The 23,336-nt window shown below is 36.1% G+C and overlaps 1 protein-coding gene across 5 annotated transcripts in view; it reads right to left on the bottom strand.

The window, feature by feature from the left end:
- Positions 1-23,336, bottom strand: part of HMG20A (high mobility group 20A) — a 90,624-nt gene that overhangs the window by 11,532 nt on the left and 55,756 nt on the right. For 2 of the 5 annotated variants that reach the window (XM_077123681.1, XM_077123682.1), the window contains exons 2-7: positions 15,648-15,738; positions 8,713-8,860; positions 5,588-5,800; positions 4,508-4,576; positions 2,833-2,965; positions 1,835-1,866 (exon numbers count right to left, since the gene is read on the bottom strand). In XM_077123681.1, coding sequence (XP_076979796.1) covers positions 1,835-1,866; positions 2,833-2,965; positions 4,508-4,576; positions 5,588-5,800; positions 8,713-8,860; positions 15,648-15,736 — 684 coding nt within the window. In that variant the 5' untranslated portion in view covers positions 15,737-15,738. The remainder of the gene's footprint in view (positions 1-1,834; positions 1,867-2,832; positions 2,966-4,507; positions 4,577-5,587; positions 5,801-8,712; positions 8,861-15,647; positions 15,739-23,336) is intronic. The other 3 variants (XM_077123684.1, XM_077123685.1, XM_077123683.1) reach the window with 2 other exon arrangements.

Here is a 23,336-nt window from a genome sequence, read left to right as displayed (position 1 = left end):
TACCAAATGAAGTACGGGAACTACAATTTCAAGAAAAATAAGTTATTATTTTGAAGAAACGATTTCCTAAAAAACCAAAAGCATGCAAAATAGTATATCAGAAAATTCTATTTGTTTAAAAACCCACTGTTACTTCAAGACAACCTCTGAAGGATGTCTTGCATAAAAAGAAATAAAAATTTTAAAAAGCACAGATCAGGTAGTAGAAAGGCAAATGACAAGAGCTGATGATCAAGGTCCCAAATAGCTAGGGACTGTATTATATTTTTTAGCTGTAGGACTCCTAATATTCTCAAGAACGAGATACAAGTGTATGAAATATTCAGGAGGGTCTCAAACCATGGTTGGGAAAGCATAGATTCAATTTTTTGCTTACTTTCTATGATGTCTTTATGTTTCTTCCTTCTTAAAGAATGCTGAAGATGTAATAATAATGTTTAAGAAAAGATATTGAATTAATTTAAACAAAAGAGATGTTCATATATAAGATAACTCGCAATACTTGAAAAAGTTTGTTTTCACTTCTTGTGTTGCTCAATAGGAAAAACAGCTTCTCTCTTTATGTCTCAAAACCAAGTAATGCTGTCATGGAAGCAACTGGATTTGTGAGAGGCATCCTGGCATAAGCACTTCATTTTAGAAAGTATTTATGGAATATCTTCTCCATGCAAGGGCATCATCCTAGGTGGTATGGGGTCAGATAAAGAGATGGAAACTAGACTGGACATGCCCTCAAACAGATTATGATCCAAGAGTGAATAACAGAAGCACTCAATCTCAACAGCAGGCTCAAATCAGTGATGATTATAAAAGAAGTATAAAAAGCTGTGAAGATTAAATTAAAGGCTTAAAGGAGGAAACAGAACTTGAAATCTCATTTGAAGGATGACTAGAAATTTGAGAGGCAGAAATGGGAGGATGGTGAGTGGAAGAAATGTCTGAGGGAGAGAAAATGTTCTCGTGAAGGGGACAGTATGAGCATAGGCATGAGGCAGAGAAGGCTGTGCATCTGGAGGATCATGAGTAGTCAAGGTTTTTAAGTACATAAGATATACAGGGGACTAATGGAAGCTAAGGTATTTGGAATGGAAAGTTGAAACTTAAATTATAGAAGACCCTGATTGCAGAGCTTGAATGTTAATTAGTAAGCAATGGAGAATCACTGGGAATTTTAAAACATGTAATTACCACAAATTTTATATTTTTTACAACCTTATATTACCATAGGTTTATATAAATATATATATATAAAATCTCATTATGCAGCATGGCCAACATGTTGGCCATACATAAACAGGAACACAGGCCTAAATCTGATCTAAGTAGTTGAACCAAATAGAGATGAGGCCAGTAAATAAATATGTGCCAAGAAAGTAAGGGAACTGGAAAAGGGTATTAGGAATAGAGATATTATCGTGTGTACTTTCTCCACACTATAGTTAGCTAGATCAATTTAACCAAATACTGGATTTCCTAAACAACGACTTTGTGAGAGTCAGCTAAAGCATTAGATGATAAATTGTGGTCAAATTATAGCTTTCAGGAAGTCTTCATTCCTATACCTCATTCCAAATTTAAGCCATCTTTGGTATTAAAAGCCAATAAAATTCTTAGACCACAGGAAAGGATTGGGGTTGGGGTTGTTCAAGGATAGATTCTTGGCATAAGGGTCTGCCATATGCTAAGAATGCATAAGTAAAAGCAACTCACCCAGTATGAATTACTGGACAGGGAATACTCTGTCATTCATAAAAGGAAATAAAATCCAATAGCATTTAAAACAGCAATATTATATATATGTATATATAAAATCTGTAGACAGAAAACTAATTACCTCATGATCATGAGTGGTCTGTCGAGCTGTATCTAAAAATATGAAAGAATAAAAGAACATTCAATTGACAAACAGAACAAAACAATAACAAAACCCAAGTGTGTGACTGTGGCAAACTACAAAAATTGCCAGCATATGTAAGTTCTCACAGCATGCTATTTTTCCTTTGTGGCTTTATTAATCAGTCAATCAGCCAACAAACTTTAAGGGGACCCCATATAGAGTACACAATTAGGTACAAGTAAAACAGCAGACACAATCCTTACCTTTGAGGGGAATATGATAGGAGAGTGGACAGGAGAACATATACCAAAGGCCATTTGTGCAACATTATTAGCAGGCCCAAGTATGAAGAAGCAATGGCTAAGGAATGGATAGACTAGTTGTGGGTGGGGCTTCTTTGGCAGTGTTTCCTGAAGAAGCAGAGCTTGAAGCAATACTCAGAATGCTGTGATTAACAATTTGTAACAGAGAACAAAAGATCCATGAAGGCAGGGATCTTGTCTATATTGTTCACTGTTGTATCCTCATGCCTGAAGAAAGCTTGATATGTAATAGGAAGTGCTCAATAAATAATTTTTTGGCTATAAGCATACATGAATGAATGAAAAAGATGACCACTGGAGGCTGGGAGAAATGGAACATGAAAGACTTAGAGTTGCTAAAATAAGGAGATTATATAGTTCATATAGTTTAGTAGACAGACTTGCCTAGAGGAAGAAAAATGCCTAAACTGGGAATAAGAGGAAAAAAAGGATGGTAGACAACTAATAAGGGTCATTAAGCAAAGCCAAATGTACAATACTGGATACTGGATCTGGAAGCCTAAATGAGAGCAATGTGATTTTAATGACATTCCAAGATGATGCTTATAAATAAAAATAAGACAATACAAGATGACAGAAACATATCTTTTATACCTTACCACTCTAATAGCTGGCTTTGTGATACTCCATTATGCACATCAAACTACATGTACATTTGGTTCTGGTTGATACCTTGTCTATGAGATTTGCCTTTCTGACGGTCCTGGGTTTTCCTACTGAAGACCTTGTAGGCTTCAGTCTTCTGATACTGCTCCAATTCCTTCATGTAACGTTCCTTATCTCTATCTGCTTCATCAAGGTAGCGCTAGGAAAGAAGTGTGGAATTATTTTCAAGAAAAAGAGATCTATTTATCTCTTTTATATCAATGACCTATTTGAAGAAAACAGAGGATGAAGAGAACATGGAAAGAAAAGTAGACAGACAATAAACTTTAAGGGAGAATCAGAAAAACAAGACTTTGAATATAATAAAATATCTCTTAATTACAAAACTTATAAGTGATTCTGACATTTTGGACTATTTATTGTCTTTTCTAATTTATAAGACAAGATCAACTGAGATCCTTCTCATAAAAAATTCACAAAGATCGTAGCTATTCCTCTAACTCGATAGATAGAGCTCCACAAGACCACTAGAGTCCTTATGAGGTCTAAATACCATATAGGCACACTTAATTTTCCCAGAGGAAGAAATGGAATATTCCTTTGTTTCTCTATCCCCCACCCATTCTGAGGGAATGAGCTCATATATTAATTGGCCTTTTAAGAGTCAAAGAGTGGGACACTAAAGCTTGCGAGACAGAAAGAACATAAAAAGGAATGACCTCATCCTATGGACTCCAAATGGACTACTTTGAAAGCACCTACATGCTTTGATTGCTTTGTTATATTAATTATTTAAGCACAGTTCACTGATCGATCAAGATTATTTTGTTGAATGCCTTGCTCTTCTCATCCCTCAATTAAGTATAAGATATTAGGTATAAAAATACTGGATGAACACAAACAATAGTCAGATATTATGTTAAAACTTCATCCCATAAAAGAATCAGATGTAAAGGGCACCTAAATGACCAACTCCTGGGACATTTAAGCACTGAAATAATTAAGTACAAAAATGAATTATAAGCCATTAGAAAAAAAATCCATATGACCATATCAATAATAAACAGATAAGTAAACAAATATATAAATGTGGAGAAAAGGAGGGTTGTTGCTGAGATCCTACAGGTGAATGCGGAGGGAGTGCTGGAGTTAGGGGAAAATCATCATTTTGCAACCATGCAAATTAAAGGAGACTAAAGAGACGTTATTAAATGCCATACCTGATTCTAGACTGGAATCTTTACTGGAGGGCAAACATGTTACAAAGGAATGATGCTAGGTCAATTGATAAAACTAAAATATGGACTGTAGCTTAGATAGAAGTATTAATAAAAAATTATGAAGTTGATAACTGTACTGTGGTTATATAAGAGAGTACCTCTATTAAGAAATATACACACTGAAATATTTAGGGGGTAAAGAGCCATAATGTATGCAAACTGCTTTTAAATTATTCAGAAAAACAACCTGTATGTTTTTATGTGTCTAAATGTATGAGAGCATGAGAGAGAAAGAGTGCATGTGCATAAGTGCACGTGTAAGTACAGAAATGGGACAAAATATGTTAACAATAGGTGTATCTGGGTAAAGGGTATTTGGGTGTTCTTTGTCCTATTTTATATTTGCAACTTTTTGTACACTTGAAATCATTTTCAACTTTTATTTGCAACTTTTTGCACATTTGAAATCATTTTCAAATAAAAGTTAATGAAACAATGCAAATAAACAAAACTTGTCCTACCAAACAGTGGTTATATCTAGAGATAACTGCTGTTACTTTCACTTTTTTCTTCATACACTTTGGTATTGTCTGAAAAGAATTTAAACAATGAGCATGTAATGATTTAGAAATAAAATAAAAAAGAAAAGAATAATCTAGCACATGCAGCTTACAATCCCTGCACATAGTGCAGCCAAAGCAATGGACAATATACACTGCTTTCTACTAGCTTGGTCCATAAACACGGAGCTTCAAGTCGCAACTTAATCTGTCTCTGAAAATTTTTGAATTCAATGAATTCTCATAAGAGTATTTTTCAGTTTGGTTTAAAGAGAAGTCTATCTAGAATTCTTTTTGAATAAGAGGATTTAACAGTATAAGACAATTAAGAAATATCGGTATCTTTCAGATGCTGGGGATGTTGGGAATTTCTAATCCAAAATCATTCACTCCCACAATTATTACCAGTGTTCTGCTTTTCTGACATTTCTACCAGCTCCTGGCTAGCTTGTTCTTAATTCTCCTTAAACCTCTCTAACAAATGAATTTGTTTCAGATTGATTAGAGGGTTAGTTTCTGTCTTAGAGGAGACAGATAATTCAAGAAATATTTGCTTTATTTTCCACAGTGGTTTAAATTTGCCAAAAGTATAGTAAAAATATTATTAAAGAAGTAAAATTTTTTTCTTAAACAAGATTCTTACGTGAACTACAGAATTTAATCAAATGACTTTTTGGCATTTTCTCATTTAATTTGTGACTTTTTTTCATTTAACTCAGTAGAATAAATTATGTTGCTAGAATTCTTAATAATGAACCTCAAAAAAAAAGTTAAGTGAACTTGCAGCATATAAATCAGGTAAGAGTGGAATTGCTGGTTGGGGATTCCTAAGAACCTCCTATTTACACCCCTGCAGAAGCACCCGAAACTGTTAAAAACCACTGTTTGAAGGTGGTTCAAAGAGCTATAAGGACCCTGCCGTTCTGGTCTCCTAAGGACTATTGACAAAACTAGAGAGTCAACCATTTTTGCTTTTCTGACAGAAGTTATTTTTGAGATATCATCAAAACCAAGCAAAGGATCAAGAATTTGAACAATAACCTGTTTTTCCTCAGGAGGCAGTTTACTCCATTCATTGCCCAGCATCTTTGTAATTTCTGGAAATGGGACCTCTGGTCTCTTTGCACGAAGCTGTTCTCGACGCTCATTCATGAATCGAACATATCCTGTGAGGGGTGATTTGGGTGCATTGCTGTCTCGAAGAGGTTTCTTCCTCTTTCTTCCTTTGGACCAACCTCCTCGTTTACTTCTCTGCTACAAAACAAAAATAAAAAACCAAAACCAGAGAACAACAACAAAATCCCAAACAACATAACAAACAAAACAGATGATAATCACATTTTCCTACCAATAAGGCCCTGGATATTCAAACCTCTCCAAATTATCGTAGGCACAGATGACTGCAATGGAGTTTTCAAGCAGGGCCTCCAGACCGTTTGCTTGCAGACTCTTAATGCGTCACACTATAAACTGTGTGTTTCGGGGCTATTTTAGCATAATTCCAACAAATGAGAAAAAGCAAGGCCATGATCATGGAAGTTATGACCTTCATACGCAATTAACAGGTACTGATTCCTCATGGGGAAAATTCTGAATGAGAAATGCAGGAGCACACACAGCACTGTGCCACAGAAACATACACTGTTATGGTAGATCAGGACAAGATGTTACATGGACTAGGCAAAAAAAAAGAGACGAGTTGTAACCCAGGAATTAAAGATAATTTGGGAAGTATGTTTCTCATGGATACCATTCAAAGACCAGTTTAGTTTCTGTAGCAGATAGTACACAGATTTTTACTTAATATCTAAGCCTCGGAAAAAAGTTCAATAAGTATAATATACCCAAAATGAAGACTGATCCTTTGGCTTAATAATTTGTTCTTTAAAGTGTATATTTTATAAAATTAGAGGTCTTTATATATCATTAGTTGAATCAAAAGTTTGAACATGGAACCACTAAACTTTACCAACAGAAAACCCCCTGATACTGTGTCAAACATTAGGGACACCCAAATCAATAGACCATGCCCTTAATCTTGAGGCTTATTCTTGTGAAGCTTATGTTGGTATCAGAGAAGCTCCTATGTACAGGTATGCCTAAGAGTTACTTCTGGAGGACATCTTTAGTTGCTCAGCTGTGACCTCACTCTCTCTAAGCCCAACTCTGCAAGTGAAATCATTGCCCTAATCCCTATGTGGGACAAGACATCCAGGGGTGAAAGTCTCCCTGGTGACATGGGAGATAACTCCCAGGGATGAATTTGGCCCTGGCACTGTGGGATCAACAATTCCATCCTGAACAAAAGGGGGAAAAGAAATGTAAAAAGTATCAATGGCAGAGAGAGTTCAAATAGAGTTGGTAGGCTACTCTGGAGGTTGCTCTAACACAAGCTTTAGTTAAACATTGCTACCTATCATAACCTGCCAAACCCCAACTAGGACCATTCCAGCCAATTCTAAAGAACACCTAGGGCAATATATAGGATTCCACAAGGGTTCCATGCACTGGTATAACTTTCTGGAAGCCTCCAGCCTCCAGATGGGTTCCTAAACCAGACAGGTCCTAGAACCCAGAGGGCCCAGCCTCTCCAGAACATCAGATAGTTCCATCTCTCTACCCCATATTAGTGACAGACCCTTTCAACATGAAAAAGTTAGAATGGCCTAGCCCAAACCTCTAAAGAGAGGGGCAGAAAGATCAAAGGTGATGGTGGAGCTATACAGAGAAGATGGTATTTAACAAACGACTATGACTGCTGAATCATTAGACTGGTATCTCTTTTGGTCTCCAATATATTGGAGCAGCTAGAAGTAAGAAGTGTGGAATCAGAGCCCATGTCAAGCTCTAAAATATGTTCTACAACTAATTATGGTACTGCGCTTTGAAATTTATCGCTTTTTTTGTATATATATTATTTTTCACAAAAAAGAAGAAAAAAATTGATTGTGGTGATAAAACAATACTTAAGCCTTCTAGTCTCCTCCTATATTCTGGAGTAGCTAGAAGGAAAAATCTGAGAGGATCATATGGTAGCCTGTGACAAACTCTGGGATTTGTCCTGTAACTATTTGTTGAAGAGTGCTTTGATAACTACTGCTTTTTTATTTCTTTGCTTTGTACATATGTTATACTACACAACAAAAAAGTAAAAAAAAAGTTTAAATCACCTGTAAAAGAGCTAAAAAAAAAAAAAAAAGAGACTGAGGTACCTCTTGAATATGAATTTTTATGTTTAACCACAGCCCTTTGTCTTCTTCCTTTTAAATGAGATGCAAAGTACATCACTTTTGCTTCATAATTTTATAAATACACATACCCTATTTAGTTAATAATGTTTTATGGATATAAGAATGTTTATTTCAGAATAGAGAAAACAAAATGTGACAAAAATCTAAATATTAATTATAGTTCAAGTACTGCACTCTAAATATATACATAAAATGGCTCAATAATTTACCATTGTGCAAACAGGATATTTGGTATTAGGTTTTTTTTTAAACCTAGTAACATTAAAGCTACTCAGGATTTTAAGATGTTTAAGAAGCTTTACACATTCATTATAATCTTCAAGAATACTAAAGAACAGATGAAAGATCAGCTCTTATAATAAGGAAAAAAAGATAAAAAACAATGGTGACAGGACTCCCTTCTGGCTTAAAAAAAAAAAAGTCCCTTAAAGCACAGAGAATGTAATCGGTTATTTGTGAGGAATATGAATTCCAACAAGGGCATAAGGCCCTGGCCTATATGGAACCTATGTGTAATTCGAGAAAAGGTGCTCTCTATGGGAGGGTGAATGACTTGGCAAGCTGTATGAATCTTTTGGGCTACAAGTTTGGTGGGTAAAATGTGGCCTTGGACATGGGCAGACACCTCATCAATTTCTTATTCATTGAAATCATCCACTCATTTAAAAAGCATTGTTCAACACCTAATATGAAATACTTATTAAATTTCTTAGGTGGAGTGGACTTGTCTCTATATTACTGAAATAAATGCTATTAATATGGGTCTGCAGAAAATAGAATATAAAACAGAAAATTTTGCAGGTGTCAGTCAGCCCAAGAATGTAAGAAGAGGTGATAATGACCACCTTGATTAACATACTTGCTGACTACTTCTTCAGAAGCTTCAGACGCCAGAAACAGGAGATACTTGCTTACCTCATCTTCATGCCTCTGTTCATTGACTTCTGTTGTATTTGAAGAATCATTCTGAAGCAACTGACCTTGAGAGAGATCCTCCACAAATTCTGGATTGTTGGCAGATGTTGTGACTCCACTACTAAAAGGAATCTCTGGATGGGTTAACCTGAAGAATAACAGGCAGAAGGGCAAAAGTTCACCATCAGTATAGCATTAAAAGCTGCTCCTGTTTGTCAAGATTCAAAACAAATTTCACTGATAGCAAAAGCACATGCCAGTCCTTGAATTCCTCCATTATCATCTGTGCAAATGTAAACAATGCCTCCACAGAACAGTGTTAAATATTTTTTTCAATATTTGATTGAACCATGTCAGTTCTATGAAGTTTCCTACTGAAAGCACTTATAATCTCTTCCAAAAAGTTACCTCTCTTCTCAACATAGACTTCATGTTTTAACTCTCAGAACACAACAGAGTCTGATTTTTATGTTACTTTTGATGTATCTCCAATGTAAAGGGAAAACACTATTAATGGAAAAGGAGAACAGGAACGGGAGTTATAAAGGCAGTTTGCATTCCCATTTTAAAAGAGAGTTCTTGAAGGGCATTATCTTTTATAGTATAGCCTATAGGTTATTCCTTCTTGGATTATAGGATTTACTGACAATCAGGTCATCTAAGAACAATATTACCAATTTTAGTTAATTCAGGTATAAAATGTTAATAAATCAAACAGATACATTTCTTTTTCTGCTCCCACCATTCTGTTCCAGGTAAGTAAGCAAACCAGACCTTACCTTTCCGAAAAGTAGACAAAAGAAGGTAAAGATGATACCTTAGACTGATATCCTAAAACATGTGGATAAAGGAATCAAAGAAAAGGTAACACCACATGCAAGGGCGCTTTTTTTTTTTTCTTTGGATGAGGGTGGAGGGAGAAGTGGGAATGGTAATGGGGAAGATGAGGTAGGGAAGATGACTAAGAGAGTAATATTCCTCTTTTTATGGAGTGATGCAAATGTTCTAAACATGATCATGGTGGAATACACAACTATGTGATTATATTGTGAGCCACTGATTGTATACCATATATGTACTGTATGTGAGTGAAGATATTCTCAATAAAAATATTTTAAAAAAAGAGAGAGGGAATAATATTCAGTCATTGTTCTGAAAGAATGCATATTCCATTTGGTTATAAACAAATAATTATAACACAATATAAATACTGAAATAGAGGTTTGTAAAAAAAAGCGACATAAAGGCACAGTAGAGAATGTAAGTAATTTTATGGGTAAAGAGAGGATGTTAGAAAATATTCCACAGAGGAGGTCTTTAAAGATGAATAGGTGGTCATTAGGTAAACAACATCATTCCATGTAGAAAGAACAGAGTATAGCAGAAGAAAGGGAGATCAATCAGAAGGCTATTCCAATAGACTAAGTGAGACACAAGGTCATGGACTAAGGCAACATCAAGCAGGATGGAGAGCAGAGGATAGGGAGCTAAGAGCTACATAAGAGGTAGAATGGAGCAGTCTTACAGACTGATTTAATACAAATAGTAAAGATTCACTAAATGGGAAAATAGGAAGAGTCAAGCATAAACCTGAGGTTTCCAGATTGGGTAATTATGTACTATTTTTTTTTTAAAAACACAGTCTATAATCCACTTTTTTCAGTTGTCCCACTAATGTCTTTTTGGGCATCTTCTCTTCCATTATTAGATATAGACCAGGATCATCTATTACATTTAATTATCATTGTCTCTTTAGTCTCTCTCTTTTTAAATTGTGGTAATATACATACAACATAAAATTTCAATCTGAATCACTCCTAAGCATCCAATTCAGGGGCATTAATCACATGCACGATGTTGTGTTACCATCACCACCATCCATTACTGAAACTTATCCATCGCCACAAAGACCCCGTACCCATTTTATGTTAACTCCCCATTCTCCCACCCCTGCTAACGTGTACTCTACTTTCTGTCTCTATGAATTTGCACAGTCTAGTTATTTCATTTAAGTAGAATCAAACAATATCTGTCCTTTTGTGGATGGCTTATTTCACTTAACATGATGTCTTTAAGGCACATCCATGCTATGGTACATATCAGAGCTTTATTTCTTTTTACAGCTGAGTAATATTTCATTGTGTGTATATACCAACATTTTTTTTTTCTAATCATCTACTGATGGAAACCTGGATTACTTCTACCTTTTGGCTATTGTGAATAATGTTGCTATGAACACTGTTATACAAATACCTGTTAAGACCCTGCTTTCAATTCTTTTGGGCACATACCTAAAAGCGGTATTGCTGGGTTCCATGGTAATTCTATATTAACTTTTTGAGGACCCGCCAAACTGTTTTTCATAGCGCCTGCACCATTTTGATTATGTATTCTTTTTTTTCACGTGGGCAGGCACGGGGAATCGAACCCGGGTCCTCTGGCATGGCAGGCAAGCATTCTTGCCTGCTGAACCACCATGGCCCGCCCTGATTATGTATTCTTAACCAAAGGAACAGGGTATGTGTGTTTGAAAGAGAGAGAGATAGATGGACAAGGAATAAATGAGCTTTTCTGGTAGAGATGTCCCACAGACAACTGGAAACATGCCCTGAGAGAACAGGAATGAAGACACAGATCTGAGAGGTATCAAAAGTCATGGGAATCAGTTCCCGGTGCCTGCCCATGAAAAAAAAAAAAAAGTCACGGGAAGTGCTAGATAGTCTCCAGAGGGTCAGTGAGAAGAAAATAAAAGTCAGGATAGAACTCTATAGGAACACATCATTTTAGGAGCAAGTGTTAGTAGAGCTGGAAAAGGAGACTGAGGAGGGCATTAAGAGAATTGAGATACAGTACTGTTGCAGTGGTCAAAGCAGGAAGATTTAAGAATGGGATGTCAACCAAGTAAAAAGTTGCAGATATCAAATAAGATTGGCTAAAAAAAGCACTTGCTAAATTTGAAGACTGGAAGGTCACTGGCAATCTTAGCATAGTTTTAGTAGAGTTACAGTAGATTGAAAAATAAATGGGAGCAGATACAAACTGTCTCGGAAATGAGATAAATTACACTTTTCTGACCCTTTCTAGAAAACATAATAGATGATTTAAAGCAGGAAGTTCCTACATATAAAAGTCCTTTCAAAAAAGATAAGAGAAGCTATGAAATCAATGTCAATCATGTTCTCTAAAAAAGGTGCCATCAAAGATCCAGTTTGATCTCAGTAGCATTTTGGATATCACAGACAACTTGTTCTGTCACTGTCATTCTCATTTCAACTGTGCCATCAATTTTTAAGTTACCAACTCTAGTTTTTAAACAGATTTTATTATAAAATACAAGATATATACAAAAAAGCAATAAATTTCAAAGTATATTGTAAAAAGTAGTTAAAGAACAGATTTCAGAGTTTGGTATGAGTTACTGTTCCACAATTTTCGGTTTTTCTTTCTAGCTGCTTCATGACACAGGAGACTAAAAGAAATATCAATATAATTATTCAATAGTCATATTCATTTGTTAAACCTTATCTTCTCTGTTATAACTCCTCCTTCTCCCAATTTTTAGGGTTCACTGAGCTCTGCCCTCTTAGCTTTTTCATGTTGGAAAGGGATGTTGACAATGTGGGATAGGGGGATGAAACTAGTTGATGTTCTTGGAGAAGCTGGCCCACCTGGGTTTCAAGACTTATCCAGCCTAGGAACCCATCTGGAAATTGTAGGTTTCTGGAAAGTAACCTTAGTATGGAAACTTTTGTAGAATTTCAGATAGAGCCCTAGGTATTCTTTAGGGTTAACAGGAATGATTTTGGTTGGGGGTGGGCAAAGCGTGGTAATTAGTAACATCTAGCTAAAACTTGCTAGGAGTAGCCTCTAGATTAGCCTCTTGACTCTATTTGAACTCTTAGCCACTGATACCTTATCATGTTACCTTACTTTCCCCCCTTTTGGTCAGGAAGGCTTGTATATTCTTATTTCAGTAAAATATAAGAATTAGGTTTGGGAAAGTACCAATCCTATGAATCCCTGACTGAAATGGACAAAAGGGAGTAGTCAAAGGTGTCAAATACCATGGAGATGACTAGTTGGATACAGACCAGAAAAAAGAGGCTATTTTGTTACTATGAATGAATCATCCATGTTGCTAACCAAAGCCAATAACACTTTCATTTGTGCACTGGATTTCACACCTTCTTACCCACTCAAGGACATTTCAGCAATTCTGCCCTCTTCAATTCTTTCCTCTCTACAGGATCAACCTCATCAACATATAAACAAGATATTACCCCTATCTTAAAACAAAACAAAACACCAAACATTCTTGCTTTATCCTTCTCCTAGGTAATGTGTCAGTTTTCTCCTTTCCTTTATAGCACAATTCCTTGGAAGAACAGTTTATGCTCACTGACTTCAATTTCTCTCCTCCTGTTCTCTCTTAAACCCATGCCAAAGAGATTTGGGTTCCCAACTTTCATCAAGGTCACTAAAGACCTTCCTAAATCTAATGGTCATTTTTCAGCCCTCATTTTACCTGTTCTACCAGAAGTATTTGACAGTTGATCTCTCCCTCTTCCTAAAAATACTTTCTTTTCTTGGCTTCCAGGACCCCATTCTCCTCTGGTTTTCCTGCTACCTTTTTAGTCACTCCCTTTCAGTCCTTTTTGCAGGGTCTTCCTCTTCTAACTGACTTCTAAATGCTGGAGTACCCCAGAGCTCAGTCTTTAGACCTTTTCTCCTTTTTAGCTAATTAGTACTCAATTTTTAGGTGATCTCATTCAGTCTCATAGCTTGAACTGTTAACTTATATGCTGGTGACTCTTAAGTTTCTCTTTCTGGCCTAGACCCTCCCTAACTATAGAACCTTTTCTCAAACTATCTAACATTTCTATAATTGAATGTCAAATAACAACTCAAGTTTAAAATTTCTAAAACTGAACTCCTAAAATTCTCTCCCCTACCTCTGCAGTTTTCCCCATCTAAGTTAATGACAATTCCATCCCTCAAGTTACTAAGGCCAAAAGTCTGGAGTTGTCTTTCACTGCGTTTTTCTCCTCTCTCATATTAGTTATCTTTCAGGAAAATCCTGTTTTGTTTACTTTTAAAATATATCCAGAATTCTGTACTTCTCACCACCCTCATTCTTATTCTCTCTGAAAACCACTCCAATGATGGTTTTGTCCCCACTATTCCACACAAAAATGCTCTTGTCAGAGTCACCAATGATGTTCTTCAGGTCATCTCTCTTTTCAAGAACCTCTTAATGCGTCCGCTTGCTTCAGTCCCTGTCCCCCACTCTATTTTCAAGACATCAGTCATAGGGAGCCTATTAAAAAGTATACCAGATCATATCATTCTGCTCAAAATTCTCCAACATTTTCCCACCTCACTCAGAGTAAATGTCAGAATGCTTACTCTGACCTTTAAGGTCCTATATGATCCAGTCCCCTTTTTACTCAAACGATGGGCCTCACACCAGCAGCACAGTCATCAACTAGAAGCTTGTTAGCAAAGTAGACTCTCTTGCCCTACCTCAGACCTTCCTAATCATAATCTGCATTTTAGTACGATCTCTAGGCAATTCATATGCATATTAATGGTTTGAGAAGCACTGATTTAGCCCTCTATTACCCCTCCCACTTATATAAGTTGAACTAGGCAGACTGACCACCTGGCTATTTCTATGCCAAAGCAGAAACATTTAGGCCTCAAGGCTTTTGCATTTGCTGCTCCCTCTGCCGAGAATAATCTTTTCCACAGATAACTGCATGCTAACTACCTTACTTCCTTCAGGTTTTTTTCAAGTCACTTTCTCATTGATTGACGACTTTCTAGTTACTCCATCTAAAACTGTACACCCAAACTCTTCCTAGATTTTTTTTTTTTTTACACGGGCAGGCATGGGGAATTGAACCCGGGTCTCTGGCATGGCATGGCAGGTGAGAACTCTGCCACTGAGTCGCCATTGCCCTAGCTTTATTTTTTAATTTATTTATTTATCCTGTTTATTGTTTCATTTCCCCAGTAGAAACTAAGTTCCAAAGGGGCTAAAATGTTTGTCTGTTTTGATGGTTTCATATCTAGTGCCTAGAGCAGTGTCTGGCACACAGGTCACAGAAAATTTTTATTGAATCAAGTGGATTTAGTAACCAGGCAGCCTTTAGAAAAGTCTTGAAGGACAGTCTCATCTGAGTAGGGAGGTCACAAGGGAGATAGATATTAATGAGGTGAGAAATGAATGTGAGGGAAGGAAACAAAATTACAAGGTATAGTCTATTTTCAAAAGAGCTCTAAAGAATATTAAAATAATTCATCTTAGGGATTAGCTGTCACTTAATCTATTGGTGAATTAATTTACTTTTTAACAAATAACTTCTAAATATCTAGAATAAAACTTCAAATGCAACAGAGATTTTCAAGGGAAGGAAAGGACTATTTGTGCAAATATCCCAAAGAAAGGAGATAGGCAAAAGAGGGAAAAAAGAAAAGCAGGAAAAAAAAAGGAACAGAAGTCAGTTAAAGCTCTTAGGCATCACTAAAAAAGAATGACATAAAAAAATCTGATCCTAAAAAAAAAACTCTGATCTGTAGAAAAAATTATTTTAATATGTGTGGCAATTCAAATAAAAAATGCATTGTTTTTCAAAGCTACCCATTTATCAAGTATTTCCTTAATGGGAACAACATAATTCTCTTAACTGGGAGTCACAGATGTTTGCTAGATCCCACATGGTGCTGTACCAGTTCACAGGGACTAGAACACTGCAAATGACAGCTAAATGCAGATTACAAAGCAGTTTACATGGCTCTCATCCTCTTTGCAAAGCCCAACGAATGCAGCTTCTATGCTTATGACATAAAACTGTCCTTTAGTACTTCTTTTTTTGCCATAAGCTTTGCTTTGAAGCCTATCAGAAGCTCAGTGTCTCAAAGAACCTGCTTACCCAGTTGTAGCCAGATCATTACTCTCCTTGGAACCATCTTCATCTGCAAAAAGGGGCGGTAGGGTGGAACTAGTCATCAAGCTTTCCATCTCTTTGAAAGGAAGAGAGAGTGAAAAAATAATTAATGGCTTAATTACTTTCAGTTCAAATTCCACTAATTTAAGAGCCAGTTTTCCTTAACTTTATCACATCAGCAGGACAGAAAATGACCTAAATATTTATTTTTTTGAATTGGGCACATCAATTTAAACTCTACGTTAATGGGCTTTTGACCCTGGTCTTATCAAATGACCAGACTAAAAACAGGTAAGTTTTAACAAGTGGGGCCCAGTTTGGAAAATTCCTTTTTTTTATCTAGAGTATCTTCAAAAGTATTCTTCATTTCCTGTAGAAATTGTTAAGCAGAGTAAATCAGAAGTATTGCAATCCTGAGCAAGTTATTTAACTTCTTTGTGTCAGAATTTCACCATTAGACATGGAAATGACTTAACCCACAGGGTTTTTTTTGTGTGTGAGGGGTTAAATTGAAAGAGCTTCAGAAACACAGAAAGGCTAAAATGGTAATAAGCACTTTGAGTATTATTACATAAAGAAAGGTATTGTTATTACTAGCTCTCAGTCCCAGATGAATCACCCTTAGATTAAATGGTGAAAAACCAAGTCCTCCAAAAGGAAATAATGCAAAGGAAGTGGAGGATGGAAGGTACACTGATGTGGTTTTTGAGTCAAAGAAACCACACTTCTAGGTCAGAAATATGCTTTACATCACCATGATGACCAAACGAAATAGCATGCACCTGGGTACAGGAAATAGCTAAATTTAACTGAAGAAAACAAATAAATTACAAGAACTTGGGGTTATCAGGCTGAAAGGATAAAAGGACAAAGCGACAAAGACAGTAATTTCATTTAGCGTATCACTATCATGATTTTTTCCTTTTACCAAGGGCTTCATTCCATGTAGCTAAAAGCAGCAGCCTTCCATTCATTGTGAAAGTGATAGTCAAAACATTCAATAGTGACCCCAAACATCAGCTACTTAAGTGGAACTGCAAACCACAAAAAAAGTATACCTCAATCAACTGGACAAATTGAGAAGCAAATTATGAGAATTCACTTAATAGCTCCCTTAGTCTTTATTTCAGGTGCTGCTGATAAGGAGAGATGGTGAAAAAGGCAATTAAAAGGAAAGCACACAAGCCAAGACAAAGCTAGGAGTCACCCCACTGAGGTGAAAATTTGAAGAAAATGCAGATGACGCTGGTACCATATTCTAAATGTCTAATGAAGTAATTTACTTCCAAAAATGATAGCACTGATTTTTTTATTCTCGTTTACTTTCTCATTTTTCACTTATAAATTTGTTATTTAGTAGACCAAGTTTCATAAATAGATTAATGTGAAAAAAGAGTAACTCTGAAAATACATTACTCACTAATAGTGGATAAAACACAAAAGGCAGAGTGAGAAAGTGTGAGGAGAGAGAGAGGAATTTCAGGCTCAACCTCAGTAAGGAGTTTTATTCCATGTGCAAGGATCCCTGTTCACCTTATTCAATTTTTTCAAGTTAGGGGGTTTACAGCGGGATGGCTCTAATGAATGCTGCAAAATTTTATACTAGGTGTTTTCTACAATAATTCTGACTCAAGTGTACTTAAATTTTTAATTCACATTATACACAGATCAGATTAGAATTCTGGTCTGAAGGGCTGCTAATATCACCTCACACCAAGGCCAATATTCACTTTACCAAAAGAAAACTAATCAACTAGATATCACTCAGCCTAAGTACATATCAGGAGCAAACTTCCAAACAGCAAGTTGCATACCCCAAAGCCTTAAAGGACTTTGGCATCTTTCTAAAAATCTCCCTAGAGGCTAAGGATCTTTCAAGAACCACAAAATTCAGCAATTGGAGTTCTTGGCATCTCTCCCACCCCTCAAAAGACGATATATTATCTGGTGGGGGATAAATGAAGTGTTTCTTCATTCACCACTTAGAGACAGCAGGACAACACAACCTTAACAACAAATAAACAGATAATATGAACAAAGGAATTCAGAGAACATTTTTCCCCCTAAGTTCGTTTTATTCACCGTTATGGTTTCAGATACATTTTCTCTAGTGAGTAGTCAGTCCTTAAGAAATGAGTAATAAAATGGGTGGATGGCTAAGATCCAAGATCAAAAGAAGAAAATGAGGAAAAAGTCCAGTGAAACCCAAAATCCTCTCAACTAGTTCAATAATTGAAAAACAAAATGATTCCCAAGAATGTGGCTAGGATCCTGCAAGAATCATCTTTCAGATGGTTCTTGATGGGGTGATTCAAACTGAATCATGACTACCAAGCCACTGATTGCCAAAAGCCTTTCAGTGTACCATCTGTGCCTGATAATGCCCCAGCCCTCTGTCCAAGCACTGTTACACTGAACATTGAAACCCTATATAAAACACTTAAGAAATGTGATGAATGCTGCTCTGTAATGGGGAAAAAGAGAAATATGTACAAAGGCAAACCACTAAACAAGTGTTGGTTTTCCATTGCAGTTTACATAATAAACTATATCCGAGGTATATCCGAGGGGACTCAAGCAGTGAGGGCCAGCTAGCTTCTACATAGAGAACTCACAAAATAGTATTACCTTTGGGTGTATACTTTGAACAGGGGTCTGGATTTTAGCTTTAGAAATCCAGAAACTTCCTCTCACATTGACCACTCAATGAAAAAAGTGATGTATAAAGTGGACAATTAAAAAAATTTCAATTATGATTTTAACAATTGTAATGAGAATTATATTAAACACACTAGATTCTTATGGCCAAGCCACAAATTTGTTCCCTGTAGCAGTATGGGAAGCCAAATCATAATCAAAATATTTCTTTGGTCAATATAAGGTCAGAACAAAGGAAATCAGGTGGAGCTAAAGAAATGCTTCTTAAGAAATGTTTGGTAGATATAGAGTGTTTGTAAATAAAATTAATTTTTTAAAAAAGCCAACAAAATGTTTCTCACTTAAGAATGTTCTAGTAACCTTTTCCAACAAAAGAGATAATTTTACAAATGAGACTATTTTATTTCAAAAGTGTTACACAGCGCTGGAAGCGCTCAGTCTCTATACTCTCAGTAACATCGGTTGTTTCCATTTTTTATTTATTATAGCCATCTTAATAGATGTAAAGTGGTATCACATTGTGGTTTTGGTTTGCATTTCCCTAATGAGTAATGATATTGAGCATCTTTTCATGTGTGGGCCATTTGTAGACCTCTCTATTCAAATTCTTTGTCCCTTTTAAAATTAGGTTGTCTGTTTTCTTATTGTTGAATTTTAAGAGTTCTTTATATATTCTGGATATATCATATATATAATTTGTGAATATTTTCTCCCATTCTGTGGGTTGTCTTTTCACTTTCCTGATGGTGTCCTTTGAAGCACAACATTTAAAAATTTTGATGTAGTGCAATTTATCTGTTTTTCTTTGATTGCTTATGTTTTAGATGTCAGCTCTAAGAAAACACTATCTAATCCCAGGTCATGGAGATTTAGTACTGTTTTATTCTAAGAGTTTTATAGTTTTAGCTCTTTTATTTAGGTCTTTGGTTCATTTTTAAGTTAATTTTTGTGTATGATACAAGGCAGGAGTCCAAATTCATTCTTTTCCATGTGTCTATCCAGTTGTTCCAGCACCATTTGTTGAAAAGACTTGTCCTCCAATTGAATTCTCTTAGCATTCTTAAATTGCTTTCTACTCTAAATGCACCAAATTCTCTCACATCCTCTACATTTCCTTAAGTGCCATTTGCTGCCTCTGGCTGAACACTTCTTTTAGTACTCCAATTCCTTTGTCTGTCTAAATACTTACTCATCCTCCAGGGTTCACATTAAGTGTGTCTTCCTTTAGCATGGTTTCTTAGGTCAAACAAGAATGCATCAGGTGCTCCTTCTATGCACTCCTGCAGCATCCTGTGCGAAATCCCTATCATCTACTTGACCCACAGTACTTGTATTTTTTCAACACTAACTATAAATTCTGTTAGGGCAGGGCCAGTACCTTGTTTACCTTTGAATTCCACCTACCCTAGCCTGGTTTGGGGCATATTGTAGGCATTCATTAAGTATGTAGTTGATGAACAAATACAGCTATGCATCTTACAGCTTCAAAATACCAATGCAGTCAGATTTTGCCTAAAGCCACACCTTACCCTTCAACTGAAGGAAGCTTCTTAGTCATTTATTATTTATGGCTCAGGCAGGTGCTTTTGCAGATGGCCAACTCTAGTCATTAAGTATTATTTTTTCCATAGCCATTATTTAAAATTTCATAGCAGACAATTTACATACCTCTTCACCCCTTCCTTTAAGTTAGTGTGACAATTTTCCATAATAAACTACTTAAAGAAAAGCTTTGGTCAAGAATGGAATGAAACAGGAAAAAAAAAATCCTGCTTTATAAAAACCAACATGTTCACCAATTATATTCAAACGAAAACAAACAAATGAAGCCCACTGGCCAAATACAACATACTTTTTTTTTGGTCTAAAATATATTTTTAAAACATTTAAGTAAGTTCTCAATATATAAAAATGATACAGTCACAACAAAATACCAGTGTCTCTGAATTCTATTGGAATAAAAAAATCTGTCAACATCTACCCTGTATTCAATAAGGGCAATGTTTGCTGTTGGGTAGTAGCTATCTCCAATAGAGTCTACACCCTGCTCACTCCACTCATTTACAATTACCTGCCTTGTATAGGCTTATAAGATAGGAATCTCATAAGAATAGGAAGTAGTAGGTTAAGCAAAAGGAAATGGTTGGGGACAGGAAAAGGATATTTTAGGCAGAAAAAAAAGGGACTTTTGTGATAGACTCAGGCCAGACAAGATTTCTTTATGAATTTTTAGAACATTTCCCCAAGGAGGCTTTTTAGTAAAAAGTTTTCTTTTCACTTCCTTACACTGCCTAAAAAATTCATCAACTAGACTTTAAGTGGTTTAACTAGCAATCTATTTTTTTTTCTGACAAAATGAAGATATTTATTTATTCTTTGCCATGAAGCTTACAGTAGAGGCTCTAGGCAATATGGTGTTTTCTCTTTTCAATTAAAAAATTGACAAATTGTCACACACATACAGTCCATATATGGTGTACAATGAATGGCTCACAATATTATCACATAGTTGTGTATTCATTACCAGGATCATTTTTAGAACATTCTCATCATTTCAGAAAAAGAAATAGTAAGAAAAAAGAAAAAACTCATACATCTTTACCTCTCATCCCCTCTATTATTTATTTATTTAATCCATATTTTTACTCATCTATCCATACCCTGGATAAAAGGAGCATCAGACACAAGGTTTTCACAATCACACAGTCTCACTGTAAAAGTTATATACAATCAAGAATATACAATTATATACAATTAAGAATCAAGGTTACTGGAACATAGCTCAACAGTTTCAGGTACTTCCCTCCAACTACTCCAATACACCATAAACTAAAAAGGAATATTTATATAATGTGTGAGAATAACTTCCAGGATAACCTCTTGACACTGTTTCAAACCTCTCAATCACTGAAAATTTATTTTGTCTCATTTCTCTGCCCCCCCCCCCCCCCCACTTTGCTTAAGAAGTCTTTCTCAATCCCATGATGCTGGGTACCAGCTTATCCTGGGAGTTCTATTCCATGTTGCCAGGGAGATTTACATCCCTGGGAGTCATGTCCCACCTAGAGGGTAGGGCAGTGAGTTCACCTGCTGAGTTGTCTTAGAGAGAGAGGCCACATCTGAATTACAAAAGATGTTCTCTGGGGATGACTCTTAGCTATAATTACAAGCAGGGTTAGCCTATCCTTTGCAGGATTAAGTTTCATAGGGGTGAACCCCAAGATCGAGGGCTCAGCTTATTGATTTGGTTGTCCCCACTGCTTGCAAGAATATCAGGAATTCTCCAAATGGGGAAGTTGATTATTTCCTCCTTTCTCTCCAGTCCCCCAAAGGGACTTTGCAACTACTTCTTTATTCACTGCCCACATTACTCTGGGTTATATTGGGGCATCACACTAATCTGGACAAACCAACAAGATTTCATGCCCTATTCAAGATTCCATGTAATTATGGTGTTCAACTGAACTGAACATACAAGTTAAATTGGTAATGTGCTATCCAAAATATAAATTTTGATCTCTCCCTTTGGTCTCACACAGAAGATGAAGTTTAAAATATGGACAATATCATCCTTTACCCTAATTCTACTCTACCTTAGTCCTATTCAGATCAGCTTCCTTCATGTCTCTACTTGAAATCTGATCATTTTTTCAACTTTTTGAACAGTTCCTGTATGGGACAGTGCTGACTCTCATAGCTGCAGATTTCTAATGCTGTGTCTCAGGTGACACATAAATACCCAAGGTTTCTGGGAATGACTAGGTTATATACAAACAACTCAAACTCAGATCTCAGAATTTAGAAATAACAATTACAATTACTGAATATATGTGACTGCTGTAATGAGCTTACAATCTAGGATACTTTACAATACACCCCAATCTGATAACCCGTGCTCTCAGCTTCAGTTCACCAAGTTTTTATATTATAGTTAGCTCATGTGAATGTCTTTTTGTATGACATTTTATACAGTCCTTAAGATTCATTCACCTAGCTGCATGCCTCACAACTTCATTCCTTCTTGCAGCCGTTCAGTAGTCCATTGTATGTATACACCATAGTTGCCCTTTCCTTCTGTCAGTCATAGTACCCTTAGGCCACCTCCATCCATTGTGAATCTTGAACAGTGCCCTCATAAGCAGCAGTGTACAAATGTCCATTTGTGTGCCCATACTCTGTTCCTCCAGTTATATACCGAGCAATGGGGTCATAGGATCATATGGTAACCCCACCCCTAGCCTCCTGTGGAACCACCACACTGCCCTCCAAGCTGGACCTCTCAGTTTCCCTACCAACAGTGAATAGGTACATCTCTTTTTCCACATTTTCTCTAGCATCTGTTTCTCTCTGTTCATTTTTAAACAGTTTTATTCACACATCATACAATCCAACCTAAGTAAATAGACATGCTATTGTCACCATAATCTATATGAAGACATTTCCTTTACTTCCACAAAGAATCCATACCTCTCTCTCATGTCCCCTGCTTGTTGACATTTAGTTTTCTCATAATGCCTTTGTTACATTCAGTGGAAGCATATTACAATGTTACTGTTGACTACAGACTGTAGCTTGTATCGACTGTACTTTTTCCTGTACACTATTCCATTTTCAACACCTTGCAATATTGACATTCATTTGTTCTTGCTCATGCAAAAATGCTTTTATATTTGTACATTTAATCACCATCATTTTGTCCACTCTAGGCATTCCTAAATTATACCCTCTCAGTCTTTATCCTCTGCTTTCTTTCTGGTTCCATACATGCCCTCAGCCCTTCTCCCTCAATCAGTGTACTTATATTATTATGCTACAGTCAGGTAGTATTGTGCTATCTATTTCTGAATTTTTACCATCAGCCCTGTTGCACATTCTTCATTCATTCAGCACCAAATGCCCAATCTCTACCCTATTTCTATCTCCTGATAACCAGAGTTCTTAACTTCAACTCTCAAAGTTCACTCATTAATGTTAGTTCATATTAGTGAAATCATATAGTATTTGTCTTTTTGTTTC

The sequence above is a fragment of the Tamandua tetradactyla genome, chromosome 12 (assembly GCF_023851605.1).
Source record: "Tamandua tetradactyla isolate mTamTet1 chromosome 12, mTamTet1.pri, whole genome shotgun sequence".
Taxonomy (NCBI): Eukaryota; Metazoa; Chordata; class Mammalia; order Pilosa; family Myrmecophagidae; genus Tamandua; species Tamandua tetradactyla.
This window is presented reverse-complemented; position numbering and strand designations above follow the sequence as displayed.